The sequence below is a fragment of the Ornithodoros turicata genome, chromosome 9 (assembly GCF_037126465.1).
Source record: "Ornithodoros turicata isolate Travis chromosome 9, ASM3712646v1, whole genome shotgun sequence".
Taxonomy (NCBI): domain Eukaryota; kingdom Metazoa; phylum Arthropoda; class Arachnida; order Ixodida; family Argasidae; genus Ornithodoros; species Ornithodoros turicata.
The window spans coordinates 10,319,706-10,342,961 of record NC_088209.1 but is presented as its reverse complement, the minus strand read 5'-3'; the positions used below and the strand labels follow the sequence as shown (position 1 = coordinate 10,342,961).

At 45.4% G+C, this 23,256-nt stretch overlaps 1 protein-coding gene across 2 annotated transcripts in view; it reads left to right on the top strand.

Annotated features, from left to right (window-relative positions):
• The window catches only part of LOC135369291 (uncharacterized), a 67,132-nt gene that overhangs the window by 36,173 nt on the left and 7,703 nt on the right, over nt 1-23,256 (top strand). For both annotated transcript variants that reach the window (XM_064602894.1, XM_064602893.1), the window contains exons 5-6: nt 19,151-19,197; nt 20,249-20,335. In XM_064602894.1, coding sequence (XP_064458964.1) covers nt 19,151-19,197; nt 20,249-20,335 — 134 coding nt within the window. The remainder of the gene's footprint in view (nt 1-19,150; nt 19,198-20,248; nt 20,336-23,256) is intronic.

Genomic DNA, 23,256 nt, shown 5'->3' with positions numbered 1-23,256 from the left:
CCGCGCTTCTCAATCTCAAACTCCATGTCCCACAGTGCTCTAGGTTAGGTTAGGTTAGGTTAGGTTGGGTTGGGTTGGGTTGGGTTCGGTTGGGTTGGGTTGGGTTGGGGTCGGGTCGGGGTAGGGAGGGTAGGGTAGGGTAGGGCTCGCTCCTCCTTGCCGTGAAGGACTTCCGACGCCCTTGCGGATAAGGGAAGTAGAATAGTGCGAGCGAGGTATATCCGTAATGGAAAACCTGAAACGGTGCAGTACAAACAAATGTCACCTCTGTGGATAATAATTTGAAGCATGCAAATATGAAGGATTCATCTCATATCTAAAATGAACATGAAGGAAGATTGACAGCAATTCTGCTCTTTCTGTTTCTCGAAAGAAAGAAACACAGCTTGATAAAAAAAATTACATCTTAGGGAATTATGGAAATTAGAATGTCAAAACACCTTGCAGATAAGGTTTTCCTCCACTCGCATACCGTAAATGCGAAACTAATGTACCGGTAGTCTTAGTTGTTTTATTTTAAAAATTCTATATTAAAAAGGGCTACGATCATGAAGTATGCCTTTGTGGCACGTTCCCGTCTATTTTGTGTGTGTGTGCGTTTCAGCTTTGACAATTTTTTATAAAAAAGCCACGAGAGCACGTCATTTTCACAGTTGAGTTCTACGGTCAGGCGCATATCTTTCCCAAGCAAGACTATAATGACTAACAAGGATGACTAATTAATGAAATTCTTTTTCGCCTCAAGGTAATGATAACGCGAGATGGCCTTCCCCATCTGCATTATACGTCCACCGTCATCAGATCACTTGGACGACTCATTGCTAGGTGATCCTATTTTTGTATATGCCGCGCATCTCAATCTCAAACTCCATGTCCCACAGTGCTCTAGGTTAGCTTAGGTTAGGTTGGGTTGGGTTGGGTTGGGTTGGGTTGGGTTGGGTTCGGTTCGGTTAGGTTCGGTTCGGTTCGGTTCGGTTGGGTTGGGGTCGGGTTGGGGTCGGGTTGGGGTCGGGTCGGGGTAGGGTAGGGTAGGGTAGGGTAGGGCTCGCTCCTCCTTGCCGTGAAGGACTTCCGACGCCCTTGCGGATAAGGGAAGTAGAATAGTGCGAGCGAGGTATATCCGTAATGGAAAACCTGAAACGGTGCACTACAAACAAATGTCACCTCTGTGGATAATAATTTGGAGCATGCAAATATGAAGGATTCATGTCATATCTAAAATGAACATGAAGGAAGATTGCCAGCAATTCTGCTCTTTCTGTTTCTCGAAAGAAAGAAACACAGCTTGATAAAAAAATTACATCTTAGTGAATTATGGAAATTAGAACGTCAAAACACCTTGCAGATAAGGTTTTCCTCCACTCGCATACCGTAAATGCGAAACTAATGTACCGGTAGTCCTAGTTGTTTTATTTTTAAAATTCTATATTAAAAAGGGCTACGATCACGAAGTATGCCTTTGTGGCACGTTCCCGTCTATTTTGTGTGTATGTGCGTTTCAGCTTTGACAATTTTTTATAAAAAAGCCACGAGAGCACGTCATTTTCACAGTTGAGTTCTACGGTCAGGCGCATATCTTTCCCAAGCAAGACTCTAATGACTAACAAGGATGACTAATTAATGAAATTCTTTTTCGCCTCAAGGTAATCATAACGCGAGATGGCCTTCCCCATCTGCATTATAACGTCCACCGTCATCAGATCACTTGGGCGAGTCATTGCTAGGGGATCCTATTTTTGTATATGCCGCGCTTCTCAATCTCAAACTCCATGTCCCACAGTGCTCTAGGTTGGGTTAGGTTAGGTTAGGTTAGGTTAGGTTAGCTTAGCTTAGGTTAGGTTAGCTTAGGTTAGGTTAGGTTAGGTTAGGTTAGGTTAGGTTAGGTTAGGTTAGCTTAGGTTAGCTTAGGTTAGGTTAGGTTAGGTTAGGTTAGGCTAGGCTAGGCTAGGCTAGGCTAGGCTAGGCTAGGCTAGGCTAGGCTCGGCTCGGCTCGGCTCGGCTCGGCTCGGCTCGGTTCGGTTCGGTTCGGTTCGGCTAGGCTACGCTACGCTACGCTACGCTAGGCTAGGCTAGGCTAGGCTAGGCTAGGCTAGGCTAGGCTAGGCTAGGCTAGGCTAGGCTAGGCTCGGCTCGGCTCGGCTCGGCTCGGCTCGGCTCGGCTCGGCTCGGCTCGGTTAGGTTAGGTTAGGTTAGGTTAGGTTAGGTTAGGTTAGGTTGGGTTGGGTTGGGTTGGGTTGGGTTGGGTTGGGTTGGGTCGGGGTCGGGTCGGGGTAGGGTAGGGTAGGGCTCGCTCCTCCTTGCCGTGAAGGACTTCCGACGCCCTTGTGGATAAGGGAAGTAGAATAGTGCGAGCGAGGTATATCCGTAATGGAAAACCTGAAACGGTGCACTACAAACAAATGTCACCTCTGTGGATAATAATTTGAAGCATGCAAATATGAAGGATTCATCTCATATCTAAAATGAACATGAAGGAAGATTGCCAGCAATTCTGCTCTTTCTGTTTCTCGAAAGAAAGAAACACAGCTTGATAAAAAAATTACATCTTAGTGAATTATGGAAAATAGAATGTCAAAACACCTTGCAGATAAGGTTTTCCTCCACTCGCATACCGTAAATGCGAAACTAATGTACCGGTAGTCCTAGTTGTTTTATTTTAAAAATTCTATATTAAAAAGGGCTATGATCACGAAGTATGCCTTTGTGGCACATTCCCGTCTATTTTGTGTGTGTGTGCGTTTCAGCTTTGACAATTTTTTATAAAAAAGCCACGAGAGCACGTCATTTTCACAGTTGAGTTCTACGGTCAGGCGCATATCTTTCCCAAGTAAGACTATAATGACTAACAAGGATGACTAATTAATGAAATTCTTTTTCGCCTCAAGGTAATCATAACGCGAGATGGCCTTCCCCATCTGCATTATAACGTCCACCGTCATCAGATCACTTGGACGAGTCATTGCTAGGGGATCCTATTTTTGTATATGCCGCGCTTCTCAATCTCAAACTCCATGTCCCACAGTGCTCTAGGTTAGCGTAGGGTAGGTTAGGTTAGGTTAGGTTAGGTTAGGTTAGGTTAGGTTAGGTTAGGTTAGGCTAGGCTAGGCTAGGCTAGGCTCGGCTCGGCTAGGCTCGGCTCGGCTCGGCTCGGCTCGGTTCGGTTCGGTTAGGTTAGGTTAGGTTAGGTTAGGTTAGGTTGGGTTGGGTTGGGTTGGGTTGGGTTGGGTCGGGTCGGGGTAGGGTAGGGTAGGGTAGGGTAGGGCTCGCTCCTCCTTGCCGTGAAGGACTTCCGACGCCCTTGCGGATAAGGGAAGTAGAATAGTGCGAGCGAGGTATATCCGTAATGGTAAACCTGAAACGGTGCACTACAAACAAATGTCACCTCTGTGGATAATAATTTGAAGCATGCAAATATGAAGGATTCATCTCATATCTAAAATGAACATGAAGGAAGATTGCCAGCAATTCTGCTCTTTCTGTTTCTCGAAAGAAAGAAACACAGCTTGATAAAAAAATTACATCTTAGTGAATTATGGAAATTAGAATGTCAAAACACCTTGCAGATAAGGTTTTCCTCCACTCGCATACCGTAAATGCGAAACTAATGTACCGGTAGTCCTAGTTGTTTTATTTTAAAAATTCTATATTAAAAAGGGCTACGATCACGAAGTATGCCTTTGTGGCACGTTCCCGTCTATTTCGTGTGTGTGTGCGTTTCAGCTTTGACAATTTTTTATAAAAAAGCCACGAGAGCACGTCATTTTCACAGTTGAGTTCTACGGTCAGGCGCATATCTTTCCCAAGCAAGACTCTAATGACTAACAAGGATGACTAATTAATGAAATTCTTTTTCGCCTCAAGGTAATCATAACGCGAGATGGCCTTCCCCATCTGCATTATAACGTCCACCGTCATCAGATCACTTGGGCGAGTCATTGCTAGGGGATCCTATTTTTGTATATGCCGCGCTTCTCAATCTCAAACTCCATGTCCCACAGTGCTCTAGGTTGGGTTAGGTTAGGTTAGGTTAGGTTAGGTTAGCTTAGGTTAGGTTAGGTTAGGTTAGGTTAGGTTAGGTTAGGTTAGGCTAGGCTAGGCTAGGCTAGGCTAGGCTAGGCTAGGCTAGGCTAGGCTAGGCTAGGCTAGGCTAGGCTCGGCTAGGCTCGGCTCGGCTCGGCTCGGCTCGGTTAGGTTAGGTTAGGTTGGGTTGGGTTGGGTTGGGTTGGGTTGGGTTGGGTTGGGTCGGGGTCGGGTCGGGGTAGGGTAGGGTAGGGTAGGGTAGGGCTCGCTCCTCCTTGCCGTGAAGGACTTCCGACGCCCTTGCGGATAAGGGAAGTAGAATAGTGCGAGCGAGGTATATCCGTAATGGTAAACCTGAAACGGTGCACTACAAACAAATGTCACCTCTGTGGATAATAATTTGAAGCATGCAAATATGAAGGATTCATCTCATATCTAAAATGAACATGAAGGAAGATTGCCAGCAATTCTGCTCTTTCTGTTTCTCGAAAGAAAGAAACACAGCTTGATAAAAAAATTACATCTTAGTGAATTATGGAAATTAGAATGTCAAAACACCTTGCAGATAAGGTTTTCCTCCACTCGCATACCGTAAATGCGAAACTAATGTACCGGTAGTCCTAGTTGTTTTATTTTAAAAATTCTATATTAAAAAGGGCTACGATCATGAAGTATGCCTTTGTGGCACGTTCCCGTCTATTTCGTGTGTGTGTGCGTTTCAGCTTTGACAATTTTTTATAAAAAAGCCACGAGAGCACGTCATTTTCACAGTTGAGTTCTACGGTCAGGCGCATATCTTTCCCAAGCAAGACTCTAATGACTAACAAGGATGACTAATTAATGAAATTCTTTTTCGCCTCAAGGTAATCATAACGCGAGATGGCCTTCCCCATCTGCATTATAACGTCCACCGTCATCAGATCACTTGGGCGAGTCATTGCTAGGGGATCCTATTTTTGTATATGCCGCGCTTCTCAATCTCAAACTCCATGTCCCACAGTGCTCTAGGTTGGGTTAGGTTAGGTTAGGTTAGGTTAGGTTAGGTTAGCTTAGGTTAGGTTAGGTTAGGTTAGGTTAGCTTAGGTTAGCTTAGGTTAGGTTAGGTTAGGTTAGGTTAGGTTAGGTTAGGTTAGGTTAGGTTAGGTTAGGCTAGCTAGGCTAGGCTAGGCTCGGTTCGGTTCGGTTCGGTTCGGTTCGGTTAGGTTGGGTTGGGTTGGGTTGGGTTGGGTTGGGGTCGGGTTGGGGTCGAGTCGGGGTCGGGTTGGGGTCGGGTTGGGGTCGGGTCGGGGTAGGGTAGGGTAGGGTAGGGCTCGCTCCTCCTTGCCGTGAAGCACTTCCGACGCCCTTGCGGATAAGGGAAGTAGAATAGTGCGAGCGAGGTACATCCGTAATGGAAAACCTGAAACGGTGCACTACAAACAAATGTCACCTCTGTGGATAATAATTTGAAGCATGCAAATATGAAGGATTCACCTCATATCTAAAATGAACATGAAGGAAGATTGCCAGCAATTCTGCTCTTTCTGTTTCTCGAAAGAAAGAAACACAGCTTGATAAAAAAATTACATCTTAGTGAATTATGGAAATTAGAATGTCAAAACACCTTGCAGATAAGGTTTTCCTCCACTCGCATACCGTAAATGCGAAACTAATGTACCGGTAGTCCTAGTTGTTTTATTTTAAAAATTCTATATTAAAAAGGGCTACGATCACGAAGTATGCCTTTGTGGCACGTTCCCGTCTATTTTGTGTGTGTGTGCGTTTCAGCTTTGACAATTTTTTATAAAAAAGCCACGAGAGCACGTCATTTTCACAGTTGAGTTCTACGGTCAGGCGCATATCTTTCCCAAGCAAGACTATAATGACTAACAAGGATGACTAATTAATGAAATTCTTTTTCGCCTCAAGGTAATCATAATGCGAGATGGCCTTCCCCATATGCATTATAACGTCCACCGTCATCAGATCACTTGGGCGAGTCATTGCTAGGGGATCCTATTTTTGTATATGCCGCGCTTCTCAATCTCAAACTCCATGTCCCACAGTGCTATAGGTTAGGTTAGGTTAGGTTAGGTTAGGTTAGGTGAGGTGAGGTGAGGTGAGGTGAGGTGAGGTGAGGTGAGGTGAGGTGAGGTGAGGTGAGGTGAGGTGAGGTGAGGTGAGGTGAGGTGAGGTGAGGTGAGGTGAGGTGAGGCTAGGCTAGGCTAGGCTAGGCTAGGCTAGGCTAGGCTCGGCTCGGCTCGGCTCGGCTCGGCTCGGTTAGGTTCGGTTAGGTTCGGTTGGGTGGGGTTGGGTTGGGTTGGGGTCGGGTCGGGGTAGGGTAGGGTAGGGTAGGGTAGGGTAGGGCTCGCTCCTCCTTGCCGTGAAGGACTTCCGACGCCCTTGCGGATAAGGGAAGTAGAATAGTGCGAGCGAGGTATATCCGTAATGGAAAACCTGAAACGGTGCACTACAAACAAATGTCACCTCTGTGGATAATAATTTGAAGCATGCAAATATGAAGGATTCATCTCATATCTAAAATGAACATGAAGGAAGATTGCCAGCAATTCTGCTCTTTCTGTTTCTCGAAAGAAAGAAACACAGCTTGATAAAAAAATTACATCTTAGTGAATTATGGAAATTAGAATGTCAAAACACCTTGCAGATAAGGTTTTCCTCCACTCGCATACCGTAAATGCGAAACTAATGTACCGGTAGTCCTAGTTGTTTTATTTTAAAAATTCTATATTAAAAAGGGCTACGATCACGAAGTATGCCTTTGTGGCACGTTCCCGTCTATTTTGTGTGTGTGCGTTTCAGCTTTGACAATTTTTTATAAAAAAGCCACGAGAGCACGTCATTTTCACAGTTGAGTTCTACGGTCAGGCGCATATCTTTCCCAAGCAAGAGTATAATGACTAACAAGGATGACTAATTAATGAAATTCTTTTTTGCCTCAAGGTAATCATAACGCGAGATGGCCTTCCCCATCTGCATTATAACGTCCACCGTCATCAGATCACTTGGGCGAGTCATTGCTAGGGAATCCTATTTTTGTATATGCCGCGCTTCTCAATTTCAAACTCCATGTCCCACAGTGCTCTAGGTTAGGTTAGGTTAGGGTAGGTTAGGTTAGGTTAGGTTAGGTTAGGTTAGGTTAGGCTAGGTTAGGCTAGGTTAGGCTAGGTTAGGCTAGGCTAGGCTAGGCTAGGCTAGGCTAGGCTCGGCTCGGCTCGGTTCGGTTCGGTTCGGTTCGGTTCGGTTAGGTTAGGTTAGGTTAGGTTGGGTTGGGTTGGGTTGGGTTGGGGTCGGGTTGGAATCGGGTTGGGGTCGAGTCGGGGTCGGGTTGGGGTCGGGTCGGGGTAGGGTAGGGTAGGGTAGGGCTCGCTCCTCCTTGCCGTGAAGCACTTCCGACGCCCTTGCGGATAAGGGAAGTAGAATAGTGCGAGCGAGGTATATCCGTAATGGAAAACCTGAAACGGTGCACTACAAACAAATATCACCTCTGTGGATAATAATTTGAAGCATGCAAATATGAAGGATTCACCTCATATCTAAAATGAACATGAAGGAAGATTGCCAGCAATTCTGCTCTTTCTGTTTCTCGAAAGAAAGAAACACAGCTTGATAAAAAAATTACATCTTAGTGAATTATGGAAATTAGAATGTCAAAACACCTTGCAGATAAGGTTTTCCTCCACTCGCATACCGTAAATGCGAAACTAATGTACCGGTAGTCCTAGTTGTTTTATTTTAAAAATTCTATATTAAAAAGGGCTACGATCACGAAGTATGCCTTTGTGGCACGTTCCCGTCTATTTTGTGTGTGTGTGCGTTTCAGCTTTGACAATTTTTTATAAAAAAGCCACGAGAGCACATCATTTTCACAGTTGAGTTCTACGGTCAGGCGCATATCTTTCCCAAGCAAGACTATAATGACTAACAAGGATGACTAATTAATGAAATTCTTTTTCGCCTCAAGGTAATCATAACGCGAGATGGCCTTCCCCATCTGCATTATAACGTCCACCGTCATCAGATCACTTGGACGAGTCATTGCTAGGGGATCCTATTTTTGTATATGCCGCGCTTCTCAATCTCAAACTCCATATCCCACAGTGCTCTAGGTTAGGTTAGGTTAGGTTAGGTTGGGTTGGGTTGGGTTGGGTTGGGTTGGGTTGGGTTGGGGTCGGGTCGGGGTAGGGAGGGTAGGGTAGGGTAGGGCTCGCTCCTCCTTGCCGTGAAGGACTTCCGACGCCCTTGCGGATAAGGGAAGTAGAATAGTGCGAGCGAGGTATATATCCGTAATGGAAAACCTGAAACGGTGCACTACAAACAAATGTCACCTCTGTGGATAATAATTTGAAGCATGCAAATATGAAGGATTCATCTCATATCTAAAATGAACATGAAGGAAGATTGCCAGCAATTCTGCTCTTTCTGTTTCTCGAAAGAAAGAAACACAGCTTGATAAAAAAATTACATCTTAGTGAATTATGGAAATTAGAATGTCAAAACACCTTGCAGATAAGGTTTTCCTCCACTCGCATACCGTAAATGCGAAACTAATGTACCGGTAGTCCTAGTTGTTTTATTTTAAAAATTCTATATTAAAGGGCTACGATCACGAAGTATGCCTTTGTGGCACGTTCCCGTCTATTTTGTGTGTGTGTGCGTTTCAGCTTTGACAATTTTTTATAAAAAAGCCACGAGAGCACGTCATTTTCACAGTTGAGTTCTACGGTCAGGCGCATATCTTTCCCAAGCAAGACTATAATGACTAACAAGGGTGACTAATTAATGAAATTCTTTTTCGCCTCAAGGTAATGATAACGCGAGATGGCCTTCCCCATCTGCATTATAACGTCCACCGTCATCAGATCACTTGGGCGAGTCATTGCTAGGGAATCCTATTTTTGTATATGCCGCGCTTCTCAATTTCAAACTCCATGTCCCACAGTGCTCTAGGTTAGGTTAGGTTAGGGTAGGTTAGGTTAGGTTAGGTTAGGTTAGCTTAGGTTAGGTTAGGTTAGGTTAGGTTAGGTTAGGTTAGGTTAGGTTAGGTTAGGTTAGGCTAGGTTAGGCTAGGCTAGGCTAGGCTAGGCTCGGCTCGGCTCGGCTCGGCTCGGCTCGGTTCGGTTCGGTTCGGCTCGGTTCGGTTCGGTTAGGTTAGGTTAGGTTAGGTTAGGTTAGGTTAGGTTAGGTTCGGTTCGGTTCGGTTCGGTTGGGTTGGGTTGGGTGGGGTTGGGTTGGGTTGGGGTCGGGTTGGGGTCGGGTTGGGGTCGAGTCGGGGTCGGGTTGGGGTCGGGTCGGGGTAGGGTAGGGTAGGGTAGGGCTCGCTCCTCCTTGCCGTGAAGCACTTCCGACGCCCTTGCGGATAAGGGAAGTAGAATAGTGCGAGCGAGGTATATCCGTAATGGAAAACCTGAAACGGTGCACTACAAACAAATGTCACCTCTGTGGATAATAATTTGAAGCATGCAAATATGAAGGATTCACCTCATATCTAAAATGAACATGAAGGAAGATTGCCAGCAATTCTGCTCTTTCTGTTTCTCGAAAGAAAGAAACACAGCTTGATAAAAAAATTACATCTTAGTGAATTATGGAAATTAGAATGTCAAAACACCTTGCAGATAAGGTTTTCCTCCACTCGCATACCGTAAATGCGAAACTAATGTACCGGTAGTCCTAGTTGTTTTATTTTAAAAATTCTATATTAAAAAGGGCTACGATCACGAAGTATGCCTTTGTGGCACGTTCCCGTCTATTTTGTGTGTGTGTGCGTTTCAGCTTTGACAATTTTTTATAAAAAAGCCACGAGAGCACGTCATTTTCACATTTGAGTTCTGCGGTCAGGCGCATATCTTTCCCAAGCAAGACTATAATGACTAACAAGGATGACTAATTAATGAAATTCTTTTTCGCCTCAAGGTAATCATAACGCGAGATGGCCTTCCCCATTTGCATTATAACGTCCACCGTCATCAGATCACTTGGACGAGTCATTGCTAGGGGATCCTATTTTTGTATATGCCGCGCTTCTCAATCTCAAACTCCATGTCCCACAGTGCTCTAGGTTAGGTTAGGTTAGGTTAGGTTGGGTTGGGTTGGGTTGGGTTGGGTTGGGTTGGGTTGGGGTCGGGTCGGGGTAGGGAGGGTAGGGTAGGGTAGGGCTCGCTCCTCCTTGCCGTGAAGGACTTCCGACGCCCTTGCGGATAAGGGAAGTAGAATAGTGCGAGCGAGGTATATCCGTAATGGAAAACCTGAAACGGTGCAGTACAAACAAATGTCACCTCTGTGGATAATAATTTGAAGCATGCAAATATGAAGGATTCATCTCATATCTAAAATGAACATGAAGGAAGATTGCCAGCAATTCTGCTCTTTCTGTTTCTCGAAAGAAAGAAACACAGCTTGATAAAAAAAAATTACATCTTAGGGAATTATGGAAATTAGAATGTCAAAACACCTTGCAGATAAGGTTTTCCTCCACTCGCATACCGTAAATGCGAAACTAATGTACCGGTAGTCCTAGTTGTTTTATTTTAGAAATTCTATATTAAAAAGGGCTACGATCATGAAGTATGCCTTTGTGGCACGTTCCCGTCTATTTTGTGTGTGTGTGCGTTTCAGCTTTGACAATTTTTTATAAAAAAGCCACGAGAGCACGTCATTTTCACAGTTGAGTTCTACGGTCAGGCGCATATCTTTCGCAAGCAAGACTATAATGACTAACAAGGATGACTAATTAATGAAATTCTTTTTCGCCTCAAGGTAATGATAACGCGAGATGGCCTTCCCCATCTGCATTATAACGTCCACCGTCATCAGATCACTTGGACGAGTCATTGCTAGGGGATCCTATTTTTGTATATGCCGCGCTTCTCAATCTCAAACTCCATGTCCCACAGTGCTCTAGGTTAGCTTAGGTTAGGTTGGGTTGGGTTGGGTTGGGTTCGGTTCGGTTAGGTTCGGTTCGGTTCGGTTGGGTTGGGGTCGGGTTGGGGTCGGGTTGGGGTCGGGTCGGGGTAGGGTAGGGTAGGGTAGGGTAGGGCTCGCTCCTCCTTGCCGTGAAGGACTTCCGACGCCCTTGCGGATAAGGGAAGTAGAATAGTGCGAGCGAGGTATATCCGTAATGGAAAACCTGAAACGGTGCACTACAAACAAATGTCACCTCTGTGGATAATAATTTGAAGCATGCAAATATGAAGGATTCATGTCATATCTAAAATGAACATGAAGGAAGATTGCCAGCAATTCTGCTCTTTCTGTTTCTCGAAAGAAAGAAACACAGCTTGATAAAAAAGTTACATCTTAGTGAATTATGGAAATTAGAATGTCAAAACACCTTGCAGATAAGGTTTTCCTCCACTCGCATACCGTAAATGCGAAACTAATGTACCGGTAGTCCTAGTTGTTTTATTTTTAAAATTCTATATTAAAAAGGGCTACGATCACGAAGTATGCCTTTGTGGCACGTTCCCGTCTATTTTGTGTGTGTGTGCGTTTCAGCTTTGACAATTTTTTATAAAAAAGCCACGAGAGCACGTCATTTTCACAGTTGAGTTCTACGGTCAGGCGCATATCTTTCCCAAGCAAGACTCTAATGACTAACAAGGATGACTAATTAATGAAATTCTTTTTCGCCTCAAGGTAATCATAACGCGAGATGGCCTTCCCCATCTGCATTATAACGTCCACCGTCATCAGATCACTTGGGCGAGTCATTGCTAGGGGATCCTATTTTTGTATATGCCGCGCTTCTCAATCTCAAACTCCATGTCCCACAGTGCTCTAGGTTGGGTTAGGTTAGGTTAGGTTAGGTTAGGTTAGGTTAGCTTAGGTTAGGTTAGGTTAGGTTAGGTTAGGTTAGCTTAGCTTAGCTTAGGTTAGGTTAGGTTAGGTTAGGTTAGGTTAGGTTAGGTTAGGTTAGGCTAGGCTAGGCTAGGCTAGGCTAGGCTAGGCTAGGCTAGGCTCGGCTCGGCTCGGCTCGGCTCGGTTCGGTTCGGTTAGGTTAGGTTAGGTTAGGTTAGGTTCATTGGGTTGGGTTGGGTTCGGTTGGGTGGGGTTGGGTTGGGTTGGGGTCGGGTTGGGGTCGGGTTGGGGTCGGGTCGGGGTAGGGTAGGGTAGGGTAGGGTAGGGCTCACTCCTCCTTGCCGTGAAGGACTTCCGACGCCCTTGCGGATAAGGGAAGTAGAATAGTGCGAGCGAGGTATATCCGTAATGGAAAACCTGAAACGGTGCACTACAAACAAATGTCACCTCTGTGGATAATAATTTGAAGCATGCAAATATGAAGGATTCATCTCATATCTAAAATGAACATGAAGGAAGATTGCCAGCAATTCTGCTCTTTCTGTTTCTCGAAAGAAAGAAACACAGCTTGATAAAAAAATTACATCTTAGTGAATTATGGAAATTAGAATGTCAAAACACCTTGCAGATAAGGTTTTCCTCCACTCGCATACCGTAAATGCGAAACTAATGTACCGGTAGTCCTAGTTGTTTTATTTTAAAAATTCTATATTAAAGGGCTACGATCACGAAGTATGCCTTTGTGGCACGTTCCCGTCTATTTTGTGTGTGTGTGCATTTCAGCTTTGACAATTTTTTATAAAAAAGCCACGAGAGCACGTCATTTTCACAGTTGAGTTCTACGGTCAGGCGCATATCTTTCCCAAGCAAGACTATAATGACTAACAAGGATGACTAATTAATGAAATTCTTTTTCGCCTCAAGGTAATGATAACGCGAGATGGCCTTCCCCATCTGCATTATAACGTCCACCGTCATCAGATCACTTGGGCGAATCATTGCTAGGGGATCCTATTTTTGTATATGCCGCGCTTCTCAATCTCAAACTCCATGTCCCACAGTGGTCTAGGTCTAGGTCTAGGTCTAGGTCCAGGTCAGGTCAGGTCAGGTCAGGTCAGGTCAGGTCAGGTCAGGCTCGGCTCGGCTCGGCTCGGTTCGGTTCGGTTCGGTTAGGTTAGGTTAGGTTAGGTTAGGTTAGGTTAGGTTAGGTTCGGTTGGGTTGGGTTGGGTGGGGTGGGGTGGTGTTGGGTTGGGTTGGGGTCGGGTTGGGGTCGGGTTGGGGTCGGGTCGGGGTAGGGTAGGGTAGGGTAGGGCTCGCTCCTCCTTGCCGTGAAGGACTTCCGACGCCCTTGCGGATAAGGGAAGTAGAATAGTGCGAGCGAGGTATATCCGTAATGGAAAACCTGAAACGGTGCACTACAAACAAATGTCACCTCTGTGGATAATAATTTGAAGCATGCAAATATGAAGGATTCATCTCATATCTAAAATGAACATGAAGGAAGATTGCCAGCAATTCTGCTCTTTCTGTTTCTCGAAAGAAAGAAACACAGCTTGATAAAAAAATTACATCTTAGTGAATTATGGAAATTAGAATGTCAAAACACCTTGCAGATAAGGTTTTCCTCCACTCGCATACCGTAAATGCGAAACTAATGTACCGGTAGTCCTAGTTGTTTTATTTTAAAAATTCTATATTAAAAAGGGCTACGATCACGAAGTATGCCTTTGTGGCACGTTCCCGTCTATTTTGTGTGTGTGTGCGTTTCAGCTTTGACAATTTTTTATAAAAAAGCCACGAGAGCACGTCATTTTCACATTTGAGTTCTGCGGTCAGGCGCATATCTTTCCCAAGCAAGACTATAATGACTAACAAGGATGACTAATTAATGAAATTCTTTTTCGCCTCAAGGTAATCATAACGCGAGATGGCCTTCCCCATTTGCATTATAACGTCCACCGTCATCAGATCACTTGGACGAGTCATTGCTAGGGGATCCTATTTTTGTATATGCCGCGCTTCTCAATCTCAAACTCCATGTCCCACAGTGCTCTAGGTTAGGTTAGGTTAGGTTAGGTTGGGTTGGGTTGGGTTGGGTTGGGTTGGGTTGGGTTGGGGTCGGGTCGGGGTAGGGAGGGTAGGGTAGGGTAGGGCTCGCTCCTCCTTGCCGTGAAGGACTTCCGACGCCCTTGCGGATAAGGGAAGTAGAATAGTGCGAGCGAGGTATATCCGTAATGGAAAACCTGAAACGGTGCAGTACAAACAAATGTCACCTCTGTGGATAATAATTTGAAGCATGCAAATATGAAGGATTCATCTCATATCTAAAATGAACATGAAGGAAGATTGCCAGCAATTCTGCTCTTTCTGTTTCTCGAAAGAAAGAAACACAGCTTGATAAAAAAAAATTACATCTTAGGGAATTATGGAAATTAGAATGTCAAAACACCTTGCAGATAAGGTTTTCCTCCACTCGCATACCGTAAATGCGAAACTAATGTACCGGTAGTCCTAGTTGTTTTATTTTAGAAATTCTATATTAAAAAGGGCTACGATCATGAAGTATGCCTTTGTGGCACGTTCCCGTCTATTTTGTGTGTGTGTGCGTTTCAGCTTTGACAATTTTTTATAAAAAAGCCACGAGAGCACGTCATTTTCACAGTTGAGTTCTACGGTCAGGCGCATATCTTTCGCAAGCAAGACTATAATGACTAACAAGGATGACTAATTAATGAAATTCTTTTTCGCCTCAAGGTAATGATAACGCGAGATGGCCTTCCCCATCTGCATTATAACGTCCACCGTCATCAGATCACTTGGACGAGTCATTGCTAGGGGATCCTATTTTTGTATATGCCGCGCTTCTCAATCTCAAACTCCATGTCCCACAGTGCTCTAGGTTAGCTTAGGTTAGGTTGGGTTGGGTTGGGTTGGGTTCGGTTCGGTTAGGTTCGGTTCGGTTCGGTTGGGTTGGGGTCGGGTTGGGGTCGGGTTGGGGTCGGGTCGGGGTAGGGTAGGGTAGGGTAGGGTAGGGCTCGCTCCTCCTTGCCGTGAAGGACTTCCGACGCCCTTGCGGATAAGGGAAGTAGAATAGTGCGAGCGAGGTATATCCGTAATGGAAAACCTGAAACGGTGCACTACAAACAAATGTCACCTCTGTGGATAATAATTTGAAGCATGCAAATATGAAGGATTCATGTCATATCTAAAATGAACATGAAGGAAGATTGCCAGCAATTCTGCTCTTTCTGTTTCTCGAAAGAAAGAAACACAGCTTGATAAAAAAGTTACATCTTAGTGAATTATGGAAATTAGAATGTCAAAACACCTTGCAGATAAGGTTTTCCTCCACTCGCATACCGTAAATGCGAAACTAATGTACCGGTAGTCCTAGTTGTTTTATTTTTAAAATTCTATATTAAAAAGGGCTACGATCACGAAGTATGCCTTTGTGGCACGTTCCCGTCTATTTTGTGTGTGTGTGCGTTTCAGCTTTGACAATTTTTTATAAAAAAGCCACGAGAGCACGTCATTTTCACAGTTGAGTTCTACGGTCAGGCGCATATCTTTCCCAAGCAAGACTCTAATGACTAACAAGGATGACTAATTAATGAAATTCTTTTTCGCCTCAAGGTAATCATAACGCGAGATGGCCTTCCCCATCTGCATTATAACGTCCACCGTCATCAGATCACTTGGGCGAGTCATTGCTAGGGGATCCTATTTTTGTATATGCCGCGCTTCTCAATCTCAAACTCCATGTCCCACAGTGCTCTAGGTTGGGTTAGGTTAGGTTAGGTTAGGTTAGGTTAGGTTAGCTTAGGTTAGGTTAGGTTAGGTTAGGTTAGGTTAGGTTAGCTTAGCTTAGGTTAGGTTAGGTTAGGTTAGGTTAGGTTAGGTTAGGTTAGGCTAGGCTAGGCTAGGCTAGGCTAGGCTAGGCTAGGCTAGGCTAGGCTCGGCTCGGCTCGGCTCGGTTCGGTTAGGTTAGGTTAGGTTAGGTTAGGTTCATTGGGTTGGGTTGGGTTCGGTTGGGTGGGGTTGGGTTGGGTTGGGGTCGGGTTGGGGTCGGGTTGGGGTCGGGTTGGGGTCGGGTCGGGGTAGGGTAGGGTAGGGTAGGGTAGGGCTCACTCCTCCTTGCCGTGAAGGACTTCCGACGCCCTTGCGGATAAGGGAAGTAGAATAGTGCGAGCGAGGTATATCCGTAATGGAAAACCTGAAACGGTGCACTACAAACAAATGTCACCTCTGTGGATAATAATTTGAAGCATGCAAATATGAAGGATTCATCTCATATCTAAAATGAACATGAAGGAAGATTGCCAGCAATTCTGCTCTTTCTGTTTCTCGAAAGAAAGAAACACAGCTTGATAAAAAAATTACATCTTAGTGAATTATGGAAATTAGAATGTCAAAACACCTTGCAGATAAGGTTTTCCTCCACTCGCATACCGTAAATGCGAAACTAATGTACCGGTAGTCCTAGTTGTTTTATTTTAAAAATTCTATATTAAAGGGCTACGATCACGAAGTATGCCTTTGTGGCACGTTCCCGTCTATTTTGTGTGTGTGTGCATTTCAGCTTTGACAATTTTTTATAAAAAAGCCACGAGAGCACGTCATTTTCACAGTTGAGTTCTACGGTCAGGCGCATATCTTTCGCAAGCAAGACTATAATGACTAACAAGGATGACTAATTAATGAAATTCTTTTTCGCCTCAAGGTAATGATAACGCGAGATGGCCTTCCCCATCTGCATTATAACGTCCACCGTCATCAGATCACTTGGGCGAATCATTGCTAGGGGATCCTATTTTTGTATATGCCGCGCTTCTCAATCTCAAACTCCATGTCCCACAGTGGTCTAGGTCTAGGTCTAGGTCTAGGTCCAGGTCAGGTCAGGTCAGGTCAGGTCAGGTCAGGTCAGGCTCGGCTCGGCTCGGCTCGGCTCGGCTCGGCTCGGCTCGGCTCGGCTCGGTTCGGTTCGGTTCGGTTAGGTTAGGTTAGGTTAGGTTCGGTTGGGTTGGGTTGGGTGGGGTGGGGTGGTGTTGGGTTGGGTTGGGGTCGGGTTGGGGTCGGGTTGGGGTCGGGTCGGGGTAGGGTAGGGTAGGGTAGGGCTCGCTCCTCCTTGCCGTGAAGGACTTCCGACGCCCTTGCGGATAAGGGAAGTAGAATAGTGCGAGCGAGGTATATCCGTAATGGAAAACCTGAAACGGTGCACTACAAACAAATGTCACCTCTGTGGATAATAATTTGAAGCATGCAAATATGAAGGATTCATCTCATATCTAAAATGAACATGAAGGAAGATTGCCAGCAATTCTGCTCTTTCTGTTTCTCGAAAGAAAGAAACACAGCTTGATAAAAAAATTACATCTTAGTGAATTATGGAAATTAGAATGTCAAAACACCTTGCAGATAAGGTTTTCCTCCACTCGCATACCGTAAATGCGAAACTAATGTACCGGTAGTCCTAGTTGTTTTATTTAAAAATTCTATATTAAAAAGGGCTACGATCACGAAGTATGCCTTTGTGGCACGTTCCCGTCTATTTTGTGTGTGTGTGCGTTTCAGCTTTGACAATTTTTTATAAAAAAGCCACGAGAGCACGTCATTTTCACAGTTGAGTTCTACGGTCAGGCGCATATCTGTCCCAAGCAAGACTATAATGACTAACAAGGATGACTAATTAATGAAATTCTTTTTCGCCTCAAGGTAATCATAACGCGAGATGGCCTTCCCCATCTGCATTAAAACGTCCACCGTCATCAGATCACTTGGACGAGTCATTGCTAGGGGATCCTATTTTTGTATATGCCGCGCTTCTCAATCTCAAACTCCATGTCCCACAGTGCTCTAGGTTAGGTTAGGTTAGGTTAGGTTAGGTTAGCTTAGGTTAGGTTAGGTTAGGTTAGGCTGTGTTCCAGCTGGATTTCGTACGTTTCCCAACACGTAGCCTTCACGGACGAGACGTTTACTGTCCACGGTTCATTAGTGTGGAAGGCATGAGGTCTGGCAGGGGCGCGTTCGAATTTCGGTCGAACTGGGAGTTTTGAGGAGTGAGCGCTTCGAGTCTATATGGGGGCTATATGGAAGATTGGCAAGACATATCCAAGTGAGCGGTTAGCATTGCTATTTATGTGTTCGACATGTGCTTTCTAGGAAAGGTCAGAAGTTAGTAATGCATCAAAATACTTGAACACGGTTGAAGTTTAAAGTTGAATGTTACTGATGAAAGAGCACTCACTTAGCGCTATCCGTTATGACGCCGAGATATATACATGCGCCTATACATTTGCTTAGGTTCAGTTTCATGTCCCGTTGTTCACACATGATATTAGTTTGTTATAAGCAATCTGGAGCACATCTTCCTCTATAGCCTTCTCTATAGAGGAGGCTATAGAAGACCCTATCGATAGGCCGATAACCCTAACCGATAGGCGATAACGAATTAGGGCCGACAACCCTAATTCCACCTCCATAGAAGAGGCTCTGATTTGAGATTAGTCATGTCAGAACTGTCCTTAATTTTCCGGGAAATAGCACAGTCATAAGCAAAGAAACGTACAGTTGAGGAAACAGAGCGAGCGAGGCCATTAATCTCGCTTAAGAAGAGCAGTGCACTGGTATGTCATTAGAGTCGTGACCGTAGAAACGTAGGTACTGCGAGCGATCGGCTAAGAAGTATTCCAACGAAGTCGGCATATGTTGGCCATTGCTGCGATTACCTAGGCTTAACTAGAGTCACTACATAAGCTATGCTTCAGAGTACCGACAATGAGGTAGGAGGGCGAGTTGGAGCCGCCATGTTGTTTCCGTGTGACCTCCAGCGCCTTCCAAGGAGCGCACTTTGAACTGTTGCCTTCTTCCACTGCCGAGCTTCAGCTTCATCTATTTCTACTACCGAAGTAGAGGTGGGGCTGGAGGTCAAACAGAAACTACATGGTGGCTCCAACCCTCTCTTTTGTCTCAGTGTCGATACCCTGAGGCGTAGCTTATTTAATGACTCTAGCTTTAACAGCAGAAGCGAACTAGGTACCACGAGGAATGCCTTCGAAATATCTATGAAAATATGACCCGCTTGTGATCCCTGAACGACAAAAGTGTATTAGCGCAACCTTGGCTGCACGTAATGTAGTTGTTTATAAGTAGGGTGTGGGGCTTGTGGGAATTTCAGCCCCGCATGTACAGGCGCGCTACCCGCACCCAACCCGCAAGATGCGTTTTGTGGGAAAAGATACCAGCGCCCGCGAATTGGCCACAGTGTGCGTCCAAACGCTACCGACCTTTCACCTTAAAGTCACCTTTCCGAATTATTCATTTATTTTGCAGCGCCCAACACCACGTTGCCATGCGCGCATGGACACGATTACTTGTATGTAAGTATTCACATGTAAACTAATTTTCTAGACTGGCCTCATCAGAGCCGTTCCGATGAGGGGAAGGGGGTGAGATAGGGCGGCCTCCCCGGGCGCCTTCTTCACAGGGGGCGCCGCACGGCAGGTTCCGGGAGCTAGGATGGCCAATAAAACCAGATCTAGGAGAATTTTGAGCTCGCAAGTCCATATCAGCTTTTTCTTTCGTTTTTTTTTTTCTCGCCTTTCTTCATTTTTGATTACAGGGCGTCTAGTTGAGGGGGAGGGGTGGGGGCGATTCGCGTAATCGTGCCCCATGGGGAAGCTAACCTCGGGATGGCTCTCGGCCTCATTGATACACGTAACGCGAAAAAGATGACCGCACGTAATCACAAAAAAAAAAAAAGGATTAGCAAATTTTGAGGCCGTAAACCATTGATGTAGCTCATTAAGTACAGCAATGAAGAGAGAGAGAGAGACGGCTCTTGGGCTCGCGTGTAAAACTCGTGAGTCCTTATTCAGCACAGCGTCTTTTGCTGTGAACTGAGTACAGCACATCGATATCGAATAACATATTCCCATTCGTCTTGGAGTAATTCTGAAAGAAGAAAACGAATTTGTTATTTCAGGAAAATATTTTTGTCCATTATTACCCTTTTCCCTTTTTTTCTTTTTCACTTCACTGGAAACATACACTGTGATTCGTTGGCAAGACGGCGAACGGAGCAAAACCGAAGTGTATATACCTGACTTCGAGAACAATCTCATTCGAAGGACATGTTGTTGATAGCTCTCTCATTCTATAGAAATTTCGTCTTGCGTACCCCATTGCATACAGTTTTTATTCTTTCTGAAGCATTTCTCACCCTGGATTAGCAAACACTACAAGTACAGTGTCAGTAACGTGAAAGCAATTGATATAACCCACTTAGATTACGTAGTTTGTTTTCTTCTCAAAATCCAATTACGAGATGTCGCATTGCAGTGCAAAGGGACCACCATCTCCTTTGCGTTTCTTTGTGCAGATCGCAGAAGCATGATATATCACAGCTAACCATCATTCACTTGCATGCAGAACAAACGTGGTCCTTTTGCCTGCCAGTTTTACTGCTGGCATTACCCTCACCCAATCGCTAATCGTCCTGACGGCACACTTTGTTTGGTAAGCTACACTTTTCAACTATTTTCACATTCACCAAGTCCATTCTCAGTGCAGCATGACAGCAATCTAAAATGCTATAGGAAAGCCCACTGCAGTATCTGGGGCGCCACGAAGTTCTAAAGCGTGAGAGCGGTAGTACGAATCCCATATTAGTGTGAAATTGCAAGGCACCGTCTGGTACACTGCTTCGACTTGGTGCTTTTCGTAGCCATTGAGAAGGTGGCACTGAAGACGGTTGGGAGGATGAAAACAAAAGTGGGAGATGCGGGACTTCATACCGCAACTGGCACGTCGGCTAGCGTATAAAGCGAACATTTGCAGTTGACATGGAGCGTAACCGCCGTTCATCTGTGACGCGTGGTGGTGGACATGTCTGAGCTGAGTTAGTGAGGGCTGCAGACTGCAGAGCTAACTGAAATAAGAGAAGCGGCAACCAATAGTTGTCGATTATCCCGTCTTCCATGACAGATACAAACTGAAAAGAACGACAAGTCTGTGACACAACGGTTTCTCCGAATTCTCCATTCTCTACATTCTCCGAGACAGTTGCTTCCCAAGAAATTCGGCCCCAGCCAGGCAAAAATCTGGACTGTTCCCAGTATGGTTCCAGTTGAATCTGGATGGTCCCGGAAAGGTTCCAGTTGAATGTGGACGGTAACCATCTGGATCCCAAGCGGGGTGGCTGGTTCCACTTTGGTGAAATCTGTGGTATTCCTCTGGACTCGGGTGGTTCCAGGAGTACTACTTCCTGGAGCCTCACAGGTACCAGTTTGTTCCCAGAATGGTCAGTTAACCGACCTGAGATCCCAAGCTGGGCAGCTTTCCCCTGTGTGATCTTGTATAGGGGAAGAGTCTGCTCTTGTCACATACCCTTCTGGTTTTTGGTTGATCAATTACTTTGATCCATTTTATCATATACACGATCTCCTTTCGTTATCCGGCTGCATCTGCGGTAAAATATGTGAGGTAACTTCGATTCGTACTCGTCTTGAATTCCAGATGAATGTCATAAGCGCCAGCAAAATGTCAATAGACATATATTCCAAATATGACAGTAACTAAGCTAAATAATTCGAAAAAGAAAAGGGAAAGGAAAAATAAAAGGCAATTGCAGAGGCCGGTGGCCGATGGACTGTGGGGGAGCCACGGTACGGCTATGAATTCAAATTCAAACGGCAGGGCGGGAGTGTCAGTTCGAACTTGGAAGCGGCGTCGCACCATCAGCCTTCCTCAGGTACACGAGGATGCGACTGTAGAATATGTACAACTGCGCCAATCGACAACGTTGCAAGCTCATTGACCCAGACTTTGTGCGCGCTCCGATTGGTCGACAATGTTTTGAAATCGCATTTTGTACGCGCACATCTGCGTGCCAAGGGGATGAAACTCGCGAGTTCCCTTGCGGACTAGAGTGAGGCGTTGCGAGCTTTTCGCGTCATGAAACGTCATAATTTTTACGTCGAAGCGCGAGTTCTCAACCGTCACGAGCCCATTGGCTCCTGAGGCCGCTCCCACGCTATGCGAGCGCTCCACAACCTTGAACATCCCAAGTGAACACCCTTGTTGTTACACGGTGAATGTTACAAATTCTGTTTTGGCCGTACATTAGGAGGCTCAGGTGTCGCTCATCTTAGTGACGAGCATTGGATTTACAATAACAGAGCGTATTGTGTAGTAGTGTCAAAACTTGGCACGGTTCTACGATATGTGCGTAGAGGACAACTCACAGAACATAAACTTGCTTTGTGCTCCGTTCAAGAATATATTAAGATACCAAATCATCAAATCCCTCCCTAAAGAAGCGCATTAATGAAGGTTTTTTTTAGAAGAAGATCTGAATAAACTACACAAAGGTAAAGAACAAAAAGTATATATATTGGGTAGACAAGTAACTTGAAAGTAACTCCTTACTTTTCTGAAGTACCTTAGGAACGTGAAGTTCATTTTTATTATGTGTAGCTTCGTTAGTAACTTAGTTATATTTCTTGCACAGTAACTGGCTGGGTAACGAGTACCCTATGTCGCGCAACTTCACATCTCTGCTACTAGAGTTGGGAACCGGAAATCCCGGGTTTTCGGGACATCAAAAGCACCCCTATGTCTTCAACTTGCAGGCGCCGGGCAGGAGCTGCAGGAGGTAATTTGATGGAAGCGATGGTTCCGTTGATTCATTCTTTGAAGCTTCCGTCCGCAAAAAGTTGCCAGCGCAACGCAGGAGCTTACGGTCGTTGCCGGGGAGGGACCGGCCAGCGCACGGTTTTCTCTCTTTGTTGAGCTGGAGGCAGCAGCCGTACCGGCGTCCGACTGCCTCGCCGACGCAAGCCCAGCGTTCCCGTGTTGTGCTTGCATCACCAGTATTTGGTCAAAGCGTGAAAACCTTCGCCGTTCTCTACTTCGAAGTTCGGCCAAAATGTAATGATAGCAGCAGTGTGTGGTACAGCTTGGGACAAAAGTTTACGGAACACCGGGGTGTCGCATTTCTCCAGTGGGGCGATACTCTAGCAGAGAACAGGAGCGGACGCACATACTAAAGGATCGATACTATGGCTGGTCACCCGTTTCTTATTCGATCAAGCTCCCTGATAAGTAGCGGGGGCCGCTCCGATGAAGGAATACGCTAGAGTAGTGTTCCGTAAACTTTTGTCCCAAGCTGTACTACCACTTACGTGCGTAGATGGGCAATCGGAGAAGTGTAAGAGATGCGGTAGAGTGTTAAAGACTTAAAGAAGCAAATCACTGCCTCCGGTCAATTGTTCCGACCAGCGTGGAATCGGAAAGAAGTTTCAGCTCGGCAGGAAGCTTTTGCACAAAAGTCCGATCTCGCCTTGACGACAGTTCTTGCGACGCTTTGTGTTTCCTGAGGGCATTTTTGAGCAACGACGCAGTGGTGATTACGACAAAGCTAGGGCTCACGACTGAGA